General features: G+C 47.8%; 2 protein-coding genes across 10 annotated transcripts in view; both read right to left on the bottom strand.

Moving 5' to 3' along the window:
* Window positions 1–5,312, bottom strand: part of iffo2a (intermediate filament family orphan 2a) — a gene marked incomplete at both ends in the record, with an annotated part of 11,967 nt that extends 6,655 nt beyond the window's left edge. The window contains one exon of the mRNA XM_084446121.1: window positions 4,786–5,312. Coding sequence (XP_084302247.1) covers window positions 4,786–5,312 — 527 coding nt within the window. The remainder of the gene's footprint in view (window positions 1–4,785) is intronic.
* Window positions 5,313–6,419: 1,107 nt separating this feature from the next.
* Window positions 6,420–17,878, bottom strand: part of ubr4 (ubiquitin protein ligase E3 component n-recognin 4) — a gene marked incomplete at its 5' end in the record, with an annotated part of 54,721 nt that continues 43,262 nt past the window's right edge. For all 9 annotated transcript variants that reach the window (XM_084445966.1, XM_084445964.1, XM_084445962.1 and 6 more), the window contains 22 exons: window positions 6,420–7,609; window positions 7,891–8,053; window positions 8,934–9,024; window positions 9,254–9,478; window positions 9,760–9,954; window positions 10,853–10,978; window positions 11,122–11,264; window positions 11,353–11,466; window positions 11,598–11,816; window positions 12,655–12,754; window positions 12,902–13,075; window positions 13,775–13,965; window positions 14,579–14,695; window positions 14,815–14,922; window positions 15,044–15,171; window positions 15,290–15,377; window positions 15,573–15,653; window positions 15,771–15,968; window positions 16,090–16,211; window positions 16,545–16,718; window positions 16,804–16,885; window positions 17,353–17,494. In XM_084445966.1, coding sequence (XP_084302092.1) covers window positions 7,545–7,609; window positions 7,891–8,053; window positions 8,934–9,024; window positions 9,254–9,478; window positions 9,760–9,954; window positions 10,853–10,978; window positions 11,122–11,264; window positions 11,353–11,466; window positions 11,598–11,816; window positions 12,655–12,754; window positions 12,902–13,075; window positions 13,775–13,965; window positions 14,579–14,695; window positions 14,815–14,922; window positions 15,044–15,171; window positions 15,290–15,377; window positions 15,573–15,653; window positions 15,771–15,968; window positions 16,090–16,211; window positions 16,545–16,718; window positions 16,804–16,885; window positions 17,353–17,494 — 3,046 coding nt within the window. In that variant the 3' untranslated portion in view covers window positions 6,420–7,544. The remainder of the gene's footprint in view (window positions 7,610–7,890; window positions 8,054–8,933; window positions 9,025–9,253; window positions 9,479–9,759; window positions 9,955–10,852; window positions 10,979–11,121; window positions 11,265–11,352; window positions 11,467–11,597; window positions 11,817–12,654; window positions 12,755–12,901; window positions 13,076–13,774; window positions 13,966–14,578; window positions 14,696–14,814; window positions 14,923–15,043; window positions 15,172–15,289; window positions 15,378–15,572; window positions 15,654–15,770; window positions 15,969–16,089; window positions 16,212–16,544; window positions 16,719–16,803; window positions 16,886–17,352; window positions 17,495–17,878) is intronic.

The raw sequence follows: 17,878 nt of genomic DNA on the forward strand, positions 1-17,878 counted from the left end.
GGGCTGGCAATTACACTGAATAGATTGCAATTAGGCTAGTTATGCAAACATCTATGTGGAAGCGCACACACTGGGAAAAAGGGCCACACAGAAACTCTCATTAGGACTATAAGGTTACATTCACTGAGATACACCCCAGTCAAACGTTCATTTGCACTTAATTTGCAACTGCAGTACTGTGAGTTCCGCAAATTAGGTTCTGATGACTGCTTACAGCCAAAGTGCCGTATATTCTGAAACACAGTGCCTCTTGAACACTGGCATTGCTGTCAATGCATGGCATTGATTTTAGAGAGAACAGCGTGAGTGAAACGTGGTTCTTTAATAGAAATAGATTGTTTTTCATGTGATAATAGGCAGCTCAGTAGTCTACTTCCCCGTCAGTACTTGAAAGATAGTAACACTATGTATATATGCTCACTGCGTCTACCGCCTTGAAACAGGTTGACACTGTTTATCACTGGGCACTTATTTACTTACTTTTATTACTGGTGGTCATTTTAGAAGGCGCCATACTAGCCTGTATCAGACAGTGGATTGGCTGTCGCTTGCTGCTAGGAGAACGCAGCACTTACTCCTGTACGTTTACAAAACTACCTTACAAAAGCTACCAAACCTCATCACATGGCATTTTAGTAATTACCGGACAAGGTCTCGGCAAAGACATATTACCAAACGGGCCTACCGAGCCCAGGCCCAGGGGCCCAAGAGCTCAGGGGGCCCTTACTTGCGGCATAGTCAAAGGGCTTAGTCATTCATGTCAATAACAAGTCACAAGAAAGAAACTATCATGATACTTTTTAAATGAGTGTTTATCTGTAGTACAGGGGCTGATTACTCCATTCAATATGAGGCCTTCAACTGTTTTGGGCCCATAGTTCCAAATCCAAAAAGCAAGTCCTCTCCACTAGGTCCCTGGAGTCAAAACCAAGCTGGGTAAAGCTGCTTTTATTGTGAGATTTCTCTAATTGTCTTTAAATTGAATTTGGATGCCGTCTCATTGGGCAAATTCAAAAAGGTGATAAATGAAATGGGTGTCGGGGGGGCCCTTTACGTGTCTGTGCCCAGGGGCCCATCATGTCATAATCCGTCTATGGGTCTCGGGACCGGCTAGTTCTTCAGGTCCCCTGAGTCACGGCCAGTGGAACCAGAGCAAGGAAATGGATAGTTGACATTTGGAAAAAAAATCTCCTATACAAAGTTACACATATCATGTAGATATGCGGGCCGGGTCAGAACTGCAGCTTCACACCTAGCGCTGCGCAGCACCACCACACAGCCAGCGTAGCTCCCTTTGGACACATCCGTGCCTGCAGGCTGTTTTTGGGCTGCTGCAACTGCACCACAGAACCCAAATCAGACCAAAATAGGATCGCAATGGGCACCGAATTAAGAAGTGCACCTCTCGCTTCAGTAAGCAAGAAGAAGGCGGGGAGGAGAGGCTCTACCGAACAGACAGGCACCACTTCCATTAGGAGGGAGGTAGCAGTGCCAAGACTGTGGTTACTGGACTGTGAGCTGAACAACACAGAAACCCTGACCCCCCTTTGGTTCCCAGCCAGCAGCCCGGATGGACAGCATTGCACGGCCCTTCTATTTATTTTTTGAGCATTCAAAGTTTGCAACAAACAAGCATCTCCATGTTGTCCATTCCAATATACTGTAGTATCCAACACATACATCCATATCTACCACAAATAACAACGCATGTTTGAAGCAAGCACACTCTTACTAAACCATAAAGTAAACAAACAGACCAGAAAACAAACACAAACTAAAAATACACACAAAATACACACACAAAGGGAGTGATCTTTATACTTTAAATGCTACAATCTTTGCAACCTATCAACCCGCAAGGTCCTTCTAAAAGCATACTGTAGGCTATAGAGTTCACTGCCTGTTCAAAATGACACTCGATAGTGTGCTCAAACAGGGACATCTGATATGGGAAATGAATTTCCAATGACATTAAAAGCCTATTTGGGTATTATGGACAAAACTGATATTATTAGTTGACTCGAAACTATGAAAATCTAAATTTGCATGCTTGCTGATAACATGACTCAATGTCATGTTTAGGGAGTTCAAATGAAGTGAAGGCCTGTGACCATGCATCTATAAAGACCGATATCACAGTTAGCCCTGATATGTTTGAGTCCATGTTATCTAATTTATTGCTAAATGAAAGTAAGGGTAAAGTAAGTCATGCACCTCTCATGGAAATGAGGTTTGATGTCCCAGATCGTGTGTGAGCCCTCCTTTGATACACAGTAATAGATGACTCGTCCAAATTTGTTTAATCTTTTCTCCAGTCCTCTCTCTACCTCCGCCCAGCAACAGCGCAGGGCGAGGCGAGGTTTTCGGTGGCCATAGAGACTTTGTGGTGTCACGCCTGAGAAAAACGAACTATAACTACAGTAGGCTACAATTAATAATGTTCTTCCTCGTGGTGAGTTCACCAGGGTCTTCAATGGAGACCTTCCACCATCGATTGTCATAGTAGACCATGCAGCTCAGCGTTTGAATAATTGATTCAGGAGATCCCGGGGGCATGTGGCCTACATGTCTGCTTCCTGGCCAGGGAAGCCTGGGGCCATCTCATTGGGGGGATCCAATTTGTCTAACACAAAGGATCTCAAAAGTAAAATAAATAAATAAAAAATACAAAAAATGACCAAGTGATTCATACTGAATCCATTCTAGAACCATGGTCCTGTTATTGCGTAGGCCATTCCATTTCTTAGTGCAGGACGTAACTGTGTGTGCTGAGTGTGTCACTGTGTTGCTGAATAAAGACCATCCCCCCTCCTTTAATAATATTTTGCATGGACACAGACACCCACATCCACACCCAGCAAGGGTATGTTCAGACAGGCTCAAAGACCAACACTCTTGATATAAAGAGGATTTCATGGCCCACACCATTTAATTTAACTAGTCATGGCAAGGACATGAATCATGTCCCCCATGTGGACACACCAGGCATGAATCAGAGGGCTGCTAATCCTCCCGTCCTCAGACCATTCAACCTGAGGACTCTCCCTCCCTACTCCTCCTAGTCTCAACTTGTTGATGGAGACCTCTCACACAAAATAGCTGCTTTGTTCTGAGAACACAAACCGGGGGAATTAATGAATGATGTTCCCCCTTCACTTCTACTTGTGTGAATGTGTGAGTGAACGCTTTCATAAATCACTGAACATTGGAGCTTCCATACTGGGCTGAGCCGCTCTGACAATGCATTCCTCTGGGCCGAGGAAGTGTGAAGAAAAAAACCGACAAAGGAGGCAGATTGGATACTCGGGACTGGGTGTGGCCGCCCGCTCTTCAGAACGCACTGTGTAGTCTTACTGGTCAGTCTGGACAATAAAACAGCGCACGGCCAAAGTCCCGCATTCAGGTCTTCTGTAATAACGAGAAAAAGCTTTGCAACGTTGTGGGCTGCATGAGTAGGTCCTATACATGAGCTCCCTACCTATCTGACCAGTGATCTCAGCTCGCAGAAAGAGAGAGAGAGAGAGAGAGAGAGAGAGGGAAAGAGAGAGAGAGAGAGAGAGGTAAAGAGAGAGAGAGAGAGGGGGAGGGAGAGAGAGAGAAAAAGAGAGAGATAGTGAGAGAGAGAGAGAGAGAGAGAGAGAGAGAGAGAGGGAGAGAGAAAGAAAGAGAGAGAGAGGGAGAGAGATAGTGATAGAGAGAGAGAGATAGTGATAGAGAGAGAGAGAGAGAGAGGGGAGAGAGAGAGAGAGAGAGAGAGAGGGAGAGAGAGGGAAAGAGAGAGAGGAAGAGAGAGAGTGAAAGAGAGAGTGAGAGAAGAGATAGATGACCAGTGTCTGATGGCATGCGGCCACTGTGTAGCTGCTGCCCAGTCCAGACAGCACAGCTGAGGATACCTCATCACTTCCTCAGCTGACATGCCAACTGGGCCAGTCCTTGTTGGATGAATGGACAAATACAGAAGCTATTACTCGCCCCTACTGTTGGTAAGTAAAAAGAATGTGAGGTTTGAAATAAAAACCAATAGCCTAAATCAAGACGTGTCAGTTTTCCACAGTTAAGACAGACCCAGCGATAATTCTCTCTCCTCTTGGTCATAGAGAACGGCCCAAATATGACAAGCAACATGTAAAAGTGTGGTGATGTGTTGGGTAAGGTGTTCAGTCTCTAACGGATATTTCAAAGTCATCCTAGGGAAATGAGGCAGCGACTGTTCCAGTCACAGGAAGGTTTAATCCCCGCTAGGGGAAAATGCATTTGAATACAGGGATGTGGATCATGCAGCTATTCAAGACTTGCCAAGACTTCCGGAAATAAGATGGACCGCACAGGACGCTGTTACTGGGAGACATATTTGAATACCACACGTTTTTGACAGCTTGATGACATGGTGTGAAGGTGCAGACTCTGCCAAGACTCTCCTAAATGACAGTAACTCTATGACACCCTCAAGGGGGACATGTCCTCTCTTGGTCTCTATATTGACTGGGCCCTGGCCAGAGGATACTGCTTCACCCATGATTCCTGCTTTCTTTGGTTACAGTGTCTTACTGTGCAAGTCCCATGATAAAAGTGTGTTAAGACCTCTTGGAACAGTTAGTTCAGGCTAGCAGTTCTAGATCTAGGTCTATGGTAATGAGCTTTAATTAGATTTTCCTAGATTTTGACATATGGCTCTGCTGTGAAAGTGATGCAATTAGCATTTGTATCAGAATGGAGAAGTAGGATATAGACCCCTATTCGTTTTAAAACATTGATACATTGAATCCTCGCAAAAGTACCACTTACTTTTTCCTGTATTCGTCTCTGTCTCGCTTTACTTTGGCCAAAACATTGTACAAGGCTCGAAGTTCAGGGGTGATGGTATCAATCTGGACACCCACACCGTCCGGGTGCATCCACGACACCCCGGGGCTATGGAGAGTCTCGTATCGTTCCCCATACCTCCTGGTGTGCGTAAAGCTCCAGATTCTCCCAGGTGTCCCTGGCTGACGTTGAGATGCTGAAAGCGACAGATCCAGGGCATTGGTTTGGGTTGCTTGCTCACGGCTAAAGAAGGCTCGGAAACGAGACTGCTCTGTCGCTTGCTGTAGTCGAGTTTCTAACAACTTGTTTCGGCGTTCTAGCTCGTGAACCTTTGCTAGGAAACAGCGGAATCGGAGGTTGAGTGTTTTCAAGACATGGATGTTGGAGCCCAAATCATTCCGAAGAGCAGTGGTCGCCGCTGCACCCGCGCCGGGAGATGGTATTCCGACCGGGACCGCTGAGGTATCACCAGATGATGAAGCCTGATCATTGATGAGTGAGGAATTCATCGTATCTGATCACAGGCAGTCTTGTGGTTTTAGGTTACTGGTCAACTGCAGCCCTCCGACTGAATGTATTCCTGCACCGCCCAGTCTTTTTCTGATAGACTCTTCACCGTGCCAAAGACGATAATTTGATTCCTTAAAATGAGCGTAATGCGGTCCAGTTTGTGATGGTATAACCATAGCTATTCAAGGCCTTTGTGCCTCTGTTATCTGAAAGCTATGAAGAACATTAGGTAATAATGCGATGTCACCTTGATTGCGACGGAGACAGGTTCAAAGTCATTCTCATTCACATCCACAACCTATTACGCATGTAGCCTACCGCTCGTATCCATAATTCTGTCTAAATAGGCTTAGGCTACTGACATGCTACTCACAGACAGGCGTTCCCATCGTCCCCTACTGTGTAGCTAGGCTACTGATTTGATGGAGTCCCTCCCTCCTCTCGCTGTCAGATCATTCTGTTCTCTGTGCAACATCCTCTCTCCACCCCTAAGCCCCGCCCTCTTTAGTCTGCACGAGGACCCATCGGGGCCACATTTACTGAAGGTTCTACAGCAGTATGGAGGAAACATTCTACAGAAAATGGGTGTGGTTGTTGAAGCTAAATTAGTTTATGGTTACCGTAGCAGTAGCAGAATTTGTGGTTACAGTGTATGCTGGTGTGTAATGATTAAAGAAGTGAGTAGTCTACTGTAGCATAAATGTGTTTTTACATTAGTGGTGTTTAAAGAAGCGGGTATACTGTGGGTCCATGGATTAAGATGTGGGAATAGGTCTACTCCGTATACCAACCACTACACCGTATGGCACTGAATATTGGAGCCAAAGTTGCAACCATTTAAGTGTGTTTGTGTGTGTGTCAGGGCCCAAGGAGGAGACAGAATAGTAGCTGTAAAAATAAGACTGTTAACTATTGTTCTGACACACATTATGATAAATCATGATTGTAATTTCTGTGGCCCTGTGTCTTGCAAATCATGTAGCCTATACTCATTTGTATATTATGTACTATTGCATGTTTTAAAAGCTTAATAAATCATTTAATAGTATTATCACCAAGTGTTACCAAATAAGAATTCAAATCACTCTGGGTCAGATGTGGTCAGATTAGGGCTTTATTAATCATTTGCTAATCCAAAGAGCAGACATTCAGCAACAGTTCAACATTGTAGCAGCGGGAATAAGCGAATTAACACTAAATTGGGTTTTGAACTCCACACCATGCATTCAGCTCAGAGTACAAGGACACCATTTTGCTGGCGTCTATATGTTAAAGAGTTAATTTATCACTGAGAGTAGGACTCAGCGGCACAGTTCTGGGAATCATCTGCAGGATGTTCTTATGAAAATGACTGGGTGGAAGACTGAAACCATACACCAGGACACATCACCCAGGTAACAAACATGGCCAGAGTAGTGTTGGGAGCAGAAAAAAAAATCAAGCAAAAAAACAAAAACCATACATCGAAAACGAGTGTCCAGAGGAAGGATTCAGACCTTTTATTAGTCCTCTGAACCGTTGTTTAATTTCACATGGTTCATTTAATCTGTTACTGATAAAAATAAACCTTGCACAATCACACCAATTTAATAAAAACACACCAGCTATCCAGCTTTGCCCATCACTCAAATTTGATTCAAGACCTACCATGAAGACCAAACAGCCACACACACAAACACAACTGTGTGAGTTACAGTAACAATCCTGGGGAGCTCACTGAGGCCTTCTGCAGGTTTGAAAGCCAATAAGTCGTCATGACGAAAAATAAATCTCAAACTAAAACGAAGAAAAATGATAACACAAATGCCACTCTTAATATGTGGTGATCCGAATCCCAGACCAGTTTTAGTTACTTTTTTAAAGATTTCCCACCCAAACATGAAGGGTCAGAATGACGTGGTGTATTAACTGCAACAGAAACATTGTCATACATGAATCAGCTCCTCAGACTACGCATAGAAGTTCTGCTTCAAGAGTTATAATTGAGGATGTCATAACGGGAGAAAAGCAAATTGTATAGTTGGAAACATGGTTTGTATCTGTGTGTGTGTGAGTGTGTTACTGAGTGTCTGTGTTTGCGTGTGAGTCAGACAGATGACGGAGCTTGGGGTCCCTGTTGAGTGAAGTCCTTTGGGAGGGGCCTTTTTGCACCACAATGCGCTGGTCCTCCTCCATGTTTGAGCCAACTGACTGGGGGGGGTCCAGGGGATCTGGGGCGGTACTGAGCGCCTTCAGGGCACAGAGTCCAATAGATCTTGGAGGAAGAGGTCCGGGTCGGGGATTTCCAAGAGAAGACCTGGAGACAAAACGGAGTCAGCCTCTGCACTGCATACAGCGAGAGAATACACAATCCATCCAGGAACTATTTGGATTATTCTTACAAACTCACATCTGCTAAATTAATCCAACTCACATCTGCTAAATTAATCCAACAATTCAGTTCAATCCCCTCAGAATGTGAGACAGTCAGAGAAAGCCCAAACCGTTCAGAACCATTTAGGTCTTGGAAGAGCAGGCAGAGGGTTTTGCCAGAGAGCACGACGGTGCAGTCCCCCGAGTTCGTTCGCCCAAACTGACCTGCGAAGTCCAGGAACTCTGAGAAGGATTCTGCAGGCATGAGCTCGTCCTGGAATGCCCGGAGCACTCGCTCGGAGACCTCGTAGATGGGCATGTCGTTGTGCCTCACATACTCGGCCAGGGAGAAAGACCAGCCTCCCTCAGTGTTACTGGTGGGCACGTTCTGCATGGGGGAGGAGGAGGGGGAGGAGGAGGAGGGGGAGGAGGAGGAGAAAGAGGAGTAGGATGGGACAGATGGCTGAGCACATGCACTTTGTCAGCTGTATATGTGCAGTAAAAGCAGTTAAAACATATTTGAGAGTGCGGATTTCCCCCCTTTTTGTTAAATGAGCACACGCATGGACTTAGTGCCGCATCTCTATCAGCAGCATGTTGGATGTTTCCAGTTCTTCAGTGTTTCCCCTACTACTGCCCTGGAGGGGCGGCCCGCCTCCCCAACGGGACCTCCCCGCCCCTCCTGAAAGACCCAAAAAGTCCAAAATAGCGGACTTTTAGATCGCTAACATTTTTAGCATAAGTCAATGGAGTTTAACATAGCGAAAATTAGCATCGTGACTAGCGGACATTTTCTGACTGAGAGATGATGAAATGAAAAGAAAATATTTTCTGTTGCTGTAGCTGGCTACATAAGTAATGTAACCACAGTTTAGTGTATGTCTGATGTTAGTAATTATGTAGGCTAACATTAGCTAGGCTGTGTGTTGTGGACTAAATATGCATTCAAGTTAGTTCACATCTTTCCCATTTAGGCTATGCTATTGCAATCTCTCTGTTCAGTATTCACACACATTTTCTGCAGGATTTTTTTTTCTAGTAATGTTTTTGTTTGTTGTAAATAAATATTGTTAATATTTAACATCTCAGCTCAGTGTAGAGAAATGCACCGATATAACAAACATGGATATCTATGCTAACAAATGGCTTACTGTCGACGCCATGTACAGTATCAGTGACATGACCCCCCCTGTGACAACACTAGTAGTTCCGGGGGACCTACCGCCCCACCCCCCTGAAAAAAATCCTAGGGGAACCGCTGCTCTTACCATGAAAATGTCATATACCAGGTCCACCAGGCCCCAGAACAGAAGAGGGGAACGATAGACTGCGTATTCCTTCGGCGTTTTATCTGTGAGTCTGAAACGAACACATGAAGGGAAATAGATTAGAGGTCATTCAGAGGTCATTCAGATATCATGCAGCACAGAGACCGCAGCGAAGTGATCTGTGCGTACAAAACACGAGCGGCACGCCGACAAGAAAAATAAGACTACGACTCAACACGGGTGTAAGATAAGCGACCGCTTTAGTGCTTTTTTTTTCCGCCGTCGACGTGCGGCGTTCCCCGGGGGCAGGGCTGTCTCACTTGTTGGCGCAGACCGCCGAGGCCTTGCGGGCATGTGCGGTGACCAGCAGCCGGCGCAGGAAGAGCAGGCGCGAGCTCCTCCAGCGCTCCAGGGGCAGGATGTGCATGGCCAGGACTGTGAAGTAGTGGGGGCCGTCCACCTCGTACGAGCTCTCCACCCACTTCTCGCATGGCTGCTCCAGGAAGCTCTGCAGGTTCTTCTCCTCCCGAGACGTGGCCCTCGTCCTGCAGGGGTCAGAGGTTAAGATTCAGAAAAGACGCATCCGACTTCAATTCTTCCTCAGTTGACATCCTCTGCATCGACACTGTCTCAACCAATCATATTGAAGTATCTAGCCCATGTTTCAGTTTGAAACTGAAACTGTTTTTTTTGCTTCCCTCTGGATTATGTAGGGGCGCGACCCATGCCCACCCTCCCATTTCTCTCTGTAAAGAGCATTGTGTTGCCTCTGTGTATGAAATGCGCTATATAAATAAAGTTTGATTTGATATGGAGCGGTACGTACGTGTTGAGGACGTAGAGCACGGTGTGGATGAGGTAGGGGATGAGGTGGATGTTGCTCTCGCGCCCTCCTCCCCCCGTGTCCACGCTGAAGGACTGTTCGGTGGCGAAGCGCAGGAAAAGCAGCTTGGTGTCGTGGATGTTGAGCTGGTAGGTGGGCTCCCGCTGACCGGTGCACTCCTGCAGATATGTGTTGTGCCTGGGCGAGAGGGGAGGGGGGGGGGTCATGCCGGGGTCACACTACGGGATATTTAAAATCCTAACCGATTTCGAAATCGGGTCGAAGCACGCACATAAGGAGAATCTTAACAGGGATTCTTCTCGTGAATCTCAAACATGCACACACAACCAGATTTGAAAGTAGCGGCTCATCACACACTACAGGATCTTATCGTGCCCGAGGGAGCAACGAAACCACTGGTCTCGCCGTCTCGCTTGTAAAGTAGTGATGTCATAATCTATCAAACATGTTCGATATTATCGGGGCGATGGGTCCGATGGGTCTGCGAGCCGATCGGGAGGAATAAGATTGTATCTGTGAACCCCTCACATTACAAGATCATCTGGGCCGAACATCGGTACCGACCAACGATCCAGACCAGATTTCTTCTCCAATTGTCAGGAGGGCTGAATCAGGGATAAATCGTCCCAAAAATAAATCGTCCCAAAGCAGCTCGTGGAAGGTCAAGGAACGGTAAACTAATTTCCTTGAGTGTCAAATCAATCTATGAATCCGTTCATCCATCGGTGATCTATTCTTGAGCCTGTCCATCTGCACCATGAGTCAATGAAATTGTATCTTCTAGCTGGAGAACATTGAAATGGTGCTCCTCAGTGTGTGTGACAGGGTCCCCCCAGGGTTCTCAAAGTTAAATTAGCTTTTTTAAGATCGTTTTAATACCACTTAGAATGAAATAGAACAGAAAGATATAATGGAAAATCAGTCAATCAGTTTAAGCACTGGAAAATGTACTTTACCATGTACTTGAGTTTAAAACATTTGATTATACTAGCATTCGCATTTAATATGCAATAGCTTTGTAACTGAGGTGTGTGTGTATGTGGTGTGTGTGTGTTGGGGGGGGGTGGTACGGTACCTTGCCAGGCAGGTGGCGAAGGCTGATTCAGGGACATGCGGCCCCCACACAGGAAGCAGTCCGTTGCACTTGGTGTTTGCATTCTGGAGAGCGGCGCTCTCCCACTCCTCTCTCCCCCGAGCGAGCCTGAACACCACGACGAGAGACGAGAGGGAGGTAAGAACCTAGCACGCGCGTGTGTGTGTGTGTGAGTGAGTGAGTGAGTGAGTGAGTGAGTGAGAGAGAGAGTGAGAGAATGAGTGAGAGAGTGAGAGAGAGTGAGCTCCTACCTGACAGCAGCAAGGTGACAGTCATAGTGAACTATGTTAAAGTGCGAGACAGTGCTGTAGCCCTGCTGCTTGCGGGGCTTGTTCTCAAACTCCTCCAGAGACACACGCTTGGTGAAGGTGTAGATTCCCAGCACCTTGGTGGGCTGCGGGGTCAAGAACAGAGAGGCTCGTTAGCGCCGGTGCTCCTGACATCCTTGGAGCGCACGGCCTTGTTGTTGCGTCATCGCGTACCTGGAACTTGTAGCCCTCTCTGCAGATACAGCAGGTCAAACCCGGCTCCTCTATCAACTCCTCCATCTGCTTCAGCAGCGAGGTCTTGGTCACCACCTGGCCCTTCTCGTTAGTCTGAAACAAACAGGCAGAATGGCAATTATAAACACTCAGATTGGGGGGGGGGGAGCTTGTCTGGCAACCCAAATATTTAAGATACGGATGTTTTCTTAGCGAAAACTGTGTGGCTGTCCTGATTGGCCCACCGTCATGCCCAGGGTTCCTAGAGCCTTCTGCCTCATGGCCATGGCCATGCGCTTCTTCTCGGCCCGCGTCTCCCGGCGCGCCGCCTCGATCTTGAGGTTGACTTCGGCGTGCTCGCGCAGCGCTTCCAGAAGGTTCTCCGCCAGGGTGCCGATGCCCTCGTCGCTGGACACCTGCTCCAGCTTATGCAGATTGGTGATGGAGTCTGTGCCTATCAACATCTGGAGAGAGACGGAGAGGAGTCGAGCTCGAGCATGTGTAGGAATGTAGAACGTTAAGGATGTCTGATGGGAATATTCCCTAGATGAACTTAAGAGTCTGCAGGAAGGAAGAGAGTGTCTCATAAGGCCTGGGGACCAGTGTTGAGACACGTTAAGGTTAACGTTAAGGTCTGAGGGAGGATGAAAATGTGTGATGAATGATCGATTATGTTAATCCTGTAACACATTAACTGTTCGTTCATAATCGCTCTGTAGATTTTAGGGTTTCTTGTTTTGCTCTCTTGGTTTTCCCTCTTCCTTTCTAGCTTGAGTATGGATTTTAAATGCTCTCACCCATGGATGTTTTAAAACCACCAATAGACTAATTGTATGTTTGTTATGCTGCTGTGTTACGTTGTTATTGAAAATGGAAAATAAGATTGCTTTGTTTTACCAATGTGGTTTGTATGGAACAATAAATAAATAAATAAAAATATATATAAAAAAAAAAAAGAATATTCCATGGATCTCCGTGTGTGTGTTGGCTGAGTAAGGAGGATGTTACCTGTGTGGGGGGGTGCTGAGTAGTGTTACCTGTGTGTGTGTGTGGGGGGGGGGGGCTGAGTAGCGTTACCTGTGTGGGGGGGTGCTGGGTAGCGTTACCTGTGTGTGGGGGTGTTGAGTAGTGTTACCTGTGTGTGTGTGTGTGTGTGGGGGGGGGGGGCTGAGTAGCGTTACCTGTGTGGGGGGGTGCTGGGTAGCGTTACCTGTGTGTGGGGGTGTTGAGTGGCGTTACCTGTGTGTGGGGGTGTTGAGTAGTGTTACCTGTGTGGGGGGGGGGGGTGTTGAGTAGTGTTACCTGTGTGGGGGGGTGTTGAGTGGCCAGGCCACGCAGCAGTCTGAGGATGAACGGGAGAGCTGGCCGAGACAGGAACTTCTTCCACACGTCAGCGTCCAGACTGAGAGACGAGAGATGAGCAGAGAAAACTAAAACCTTCCCAGTACCATTTACAATAGGATATATTTCCAAAGGAAAAACAACAAAACAAGTAAAGGCCCAAATAATCTTTGATCACAAAATAGAGAATCATCTTAAGAAAGCTTACTTTTTGGCATTGGGGATATGTTTCCTCATGTAGTCTAGGGCACTTTGTGTGATCCCTTTCTGGAGAATCAGGTCTTTGAGCTGATGACCGTTACTGTTGTTCTTGATCCCGGCGGCAATTTTGCAGAAGCAATCTAAGAAGACCTTATCATCTGCACTGTGCTCCTCGTCATACCTGGAAGCCACAAGGGAGAGGTTTGTCTCCTCCGTCACGGTTATATCCACGTCAGCTAAATCAGTACGTTGTGACATTTCATCAGTCTTAGTAGCTCAGATCAAATTCACCACACAAGCTAGCTGCTGTTAGCCTGGTATGACCCTTCCGATCTAGCGAGCTCACTGCTTCGCTCCGCAATATCGGTCTGGCCTTCGCCCCATAGAGAACAATTTCGTGGGCGGGGGTACTTGCCTTGACAGACAAACACCTTCATCCAATCAGCGTTTAGCAAACTTTTGCCAAATCCAGTCGGAAGAAGGGCAAAAACGTCTTTTCCACCAAGAAACTCCGCTAGTGCATACTCTTGTTCTTGTTTAAGTGTTGTGACTAAGTCTATTTCTGGAATAACTGCACTTATAGCTGCGTTTATTCTTCTAACGTTAACGCTACCACTCGTTGCTTCGGGAGCCGCCATGTTTGTTTAGCGAGCGGTAGGGACACGAACCAATCAGGGGCTGCTTTCCACTGTGGGGCGGGACAGCAGTTAAAACGCAGTCCCTGATTGGCCCGGGATGGTCTGGATTTTGGGATAATCGCTCTGGAAGAGGCGAAGGCCAGACCGTTCTGCGTTAGTGAAACAGAATGTGAGCTCGCGAGAACGGGATGGTCGTACCAGGCTGAGCTGCTGTAGCAGAGATGGACCTGGCGGTGGCTTACTTGTCGAAGCTGCAGCAGGGTTTGAAGCGTTCCACCAGGATGCGCATCTTCTCCAGCTCCCCGAAGGACAGGTAGGGGATGATGCGGAGGAGGCCCTGCAGCACGCTGGGGTTGGAGCGCACGAACAGGCTGTTGATCTGGTCCAGCAGCATCATCAGCTGGTCCTTGTCTCCCGTAAGCAGCAGGTTACCCTGGAAGACAGGCGCCATGTTGAGGGTCGGCCATTTTGTGAGGGCCGTGCTCCTTTATAGGGCAAGGCTGTTTTTTTGGGAACAAACTTCCAGAAAACTGCAGGTCTGCTGCAACTCTAAGACTGAAGACTTTTCTTTTTGCTGCTGCTTTTTATTAAATGAAATAATTATTCATTCGTACACTGCACTGTAACTTTTATTTTATTTTTCCTGCATTTTGTTTTAAATATCCTTTTTTTGCATTTCGTTTTATATGACCTTTTATGTGTTGCACTTTGTCTAGATGCCTTTAATGTCTCATGTAAAGCACTTTGAATTGCCTTGTTGCTGAAATGTGCTACACAAATAAACTTGCCTTGCCTTTGTTTCTTTTTAAAGATATATTTTTTAGGACATTTATGCTTTATTGGGATATGACAGTTGAAGGACGGACAGGAAAGGTGGGTGAGAGAGAGAGGGGAAGACATGCAGTAAAGGGCGTGGGCTGGATTCGAACCCATGCCGCTGCAGAAAGGACTAGCCTTTACACGGTATGCGCCCCAACCCACTGAGCCACCGGGGCGCCCTGGTTTTGTTTCTTGACTGGCGTGGTACTCGAGGGACCGAGTCTCACCTTGTCCTCTGAGATCTCAGCATTGGCCTCGTCCAGAATGATCTCCATGATGCTCAGGACCTGTTCAGCTATGGAGGCTCCTCCGCTGTCTTTGCTCTCCTGCTCCGCCACCAACGCCTGAGGAGAAAGAAGACGACCGTTTAAGAGGAGCTTAGTCTCAATCAAAGTTCTGGGAACATCGTGACAAAGTAATGACCTCCCGAGTCCAAAACGACGACAAAGGGAAAGATGCTCACCAGGTTGAGAGTGCCCAGCATGACGTTGAGTGTGTTCATTTCTGGTTTGACCAGCTGCTGACGGTTTATTTTCACCTTCACGCAGTAACTGAACAGCTTCAGCAAGACCTGGGCAACCGTGAACAGCGAGAGAGGGAGCTGGTTAAAACTCTGAATGAACACAGCTGGTTTCAAGTGGATTCTGTCGAGCCGTCTTATTTTCCTCCGACGCCTCCGGCCGTTGACTCACCGTGAGCAGGTGGCGTCCCTGTTTGAAGTCCTTGATTCCCGACAGACGGTTGAGCATGCACTCCAGGCCCCCACACTGCGCCATCACTCCCGCCATCTTATACACCTCCTCGTCATCCTCCTCCTCATCTGCGGGCCGACGAGACGACTCGGGTTACGATCATGGCTCTCCGGCCGTCTCGGGCTCGGTCGCCCCCCCCTTTCCCAGAGTCCAGTGGGACTCGGTGTGACGGGGGCAGGGTCTTACCTGTGGTGGAGTCCAGCGATTCGATGAACTCCTCAGTGGCGTCTCCCAGCAGCCCCCTCATGCGGTAGATGATCCTCATTGGCTCTCCCTGACAGACGCAAACAATAACAAGAGTCAACAAAAACATTACGTCGCAGCCTCTTCCAACCGTAGCAGAGGTCTCACAGAGGACTAGTAGGTGGGAGTAAGTGAACTTAATTATTGTAGTTGCTTTGGATAAAAAAAGAAAGAAAAAGCGTCTGCTAAATGACTGTAATGTAATGTAACAAGTATTTATTCTCACCTCGTTCGTGGGGCACCACACCTTCTTGTAGACCTCGGCCACGGCCAGATCCAAGCTGATGATCTTGTTGTTTACTAAAAGCTGTGGGGAAAAGGATTCAAACGTTTACTCGCGTTTCATTGCAATATTTATTAAAAGCAAAAATCAGCGCCCCCCTCCGTCGGTCGACGCGTAGTTGGACGGTTCGGCGCCGGTCACCTCCATGCCGCTGTCGTCCTCCAGCAGAGCCACCAGGTCGCAGTCCTGGCAGATCTTGTTCTTGATGTCCCTCATCAGGGGCCCGATGCCCGGCTCGTTGCTGCTGTAGGGGTTCCCCGGCATGCGGCCCTGGAGGAAGTCCTCCTGCTGTGGGTCTTTCTCCAGAGTCACGAAGAACTCCGTCACCTCGTTCTCCTCCTGGGGGGGGGGAGGCAAGAGGGAGGGGGTGGTTCGGTTGCGCTATGTATCTGCCCACAGATATTGTCGTTATGTGCCGTACGGACGGTATGCTCCGGTAGGGATGTGAAACGCCACTCACGGGGTAGATGATGCTGCATAGCCTCTCGAAGATGAACACGGGCGTCCGGTAGTCGTCCAGGTTGTAGCGCTTGGCGGTCTCAATGCACACCGCCATGAAGGCCTTGGTCTCGGACTCCGTCCCTGCAAAAACAAACACACACAAAGGGCTCGTTTACATCTCAGACGTCTGGGTACAATGACCTGACGAAGGTCTAAGCACCGAAACGTTGTTTTGTCTTCTAACAAAGAGTTTGCCAGTAAGGTCAGGGTTGCTGGATTTTCTCCACACCCAGACTGGGAACAATGATCTGACATGATGGGAGTGTCTGGATTAACGCACAGCTACAGGTGGAGGGAAAAATCCAACGTTGAAAAGGACTGGGAGCTTAAAAAAAAAAAAAAAAAAAAAAAAAAAAAAGACGACACAGGACGAGCGCGGTTGGAAAGAGTGGAGGGGTTGAACGGAGACCGTACCCGTGGTCATGTCCTCTAGCATCTCCAGCAGCATGTCCTGCGTCTCGTCGATCAGCTTGGTGCGCTGGACCACCAGCTTCCTCAGGCACAGGTAGCCGTTGAGCACTGTCCCCACCAGGCGGCTCTTGAAGTGACGCTTGATGGACTCCACCTCCACGAACGAGGACAGCAGGCCTGCGGGACATGGAAACGGGTCAGGCACGCGCACGTTGTTCGTTTACCGTTAAAGGCGTGCTCCGAGCCGTTAAAGGCCACGTACCGGTCAGACTCTTGAGGGCGTAGCCCTGCTGCAGGTCTGTGCTCAGGGTGGCCTCCTCCAGGGCCAGCAGGTTGGCGATCTCCTGGGAGAGAGAAAGAGAGAGAGAAAAAGAGAGAGAAAGGGAGAGGGGGGGAGAGAGAAAAAGAGAGATAAAGGGAGAGAAGGGGGAGAGAGAAAAAGAGAGAGAAAGGGCGAGAGAGGAAGAGAGAAAGGGAGAGAGAAAAAGAGAGCGAAAGGGTGAGAGAGAAAGGGAGAGAGAAAGGGAGAGGGGGGAGAGAAAAAAGAGAGAGAAAGGGAGAGAGAGAGGGAGAGGGGGAGAGAGAAAAAGAGAGAGAAAGGGAGAGGGGGGAGAGAGAAAAAGAGCGGCTGAACTTTCGGCTGGACGGTTTACAGACGACGGGCGACCCCCCCGGCTGACGAGCAGAGAACACAGAAGCCCCTAAACGCCCACGCCGCCATGAAAGACATGAGGCTGTCGAGAGGCGGATGAAACCGTATCAAAAGAGACGTATCGGAGTCGGGGATGGTGACGGGGGGGTAGGGTGGTACCTTGGTGATGAGGTTGCCGATGTAGGGGAGGACCCCGCGGGCAGCCAGGTAGACCTTCCAGTGGGCAGGCTTGATGAGCTTCTGGTACAGGCCCAGGTACTCTGCCGCACACTCCCCTGCTACGCTCAGCTCGTCCAGGTAACTGCCGACCACACGCACAAGCATGACTGTATTGTACAGTTCGGAAATGTTTTACTCTTATGTTGTCTGTTAATGTTTGTCTTAAGTGTATGCTAATGTTTGTGTTGTGTCTGGATGCATGTTTGTTTTATGTGTCTTAATGTGCTTTTCTTATCTCTTTGTATTTTGCATTTTAATTGTTACCGCCCGTCTGTGCTCCTGTGTTTAGCGGCCTTAACACCACGCCCAGGGACAACAGTTGAAAATTAGCTTTAAGCTAATACTGACATATTAATAGTCATGTTTTTAATGTGTGCTGTTGATTAATATGTACTGTCCTTGTACAAATAAAATCGTCAATAAATAAATAAATAAGGCAGTTCTGAGCGCCGCACGCCTCGTTCGG

Source organism: Borostomias antarcticus (assembly GCF_949987555.1).
Source record: "Borostomias antarcticus genome assembly, chromosome: 11".
Taxonomy (NCBI): Eukaryota; Metazoa; Chordata; class Actinopteri; order Stomiiformes; family Stomiidae; genus Borostomias; species Borostomias antarcticus.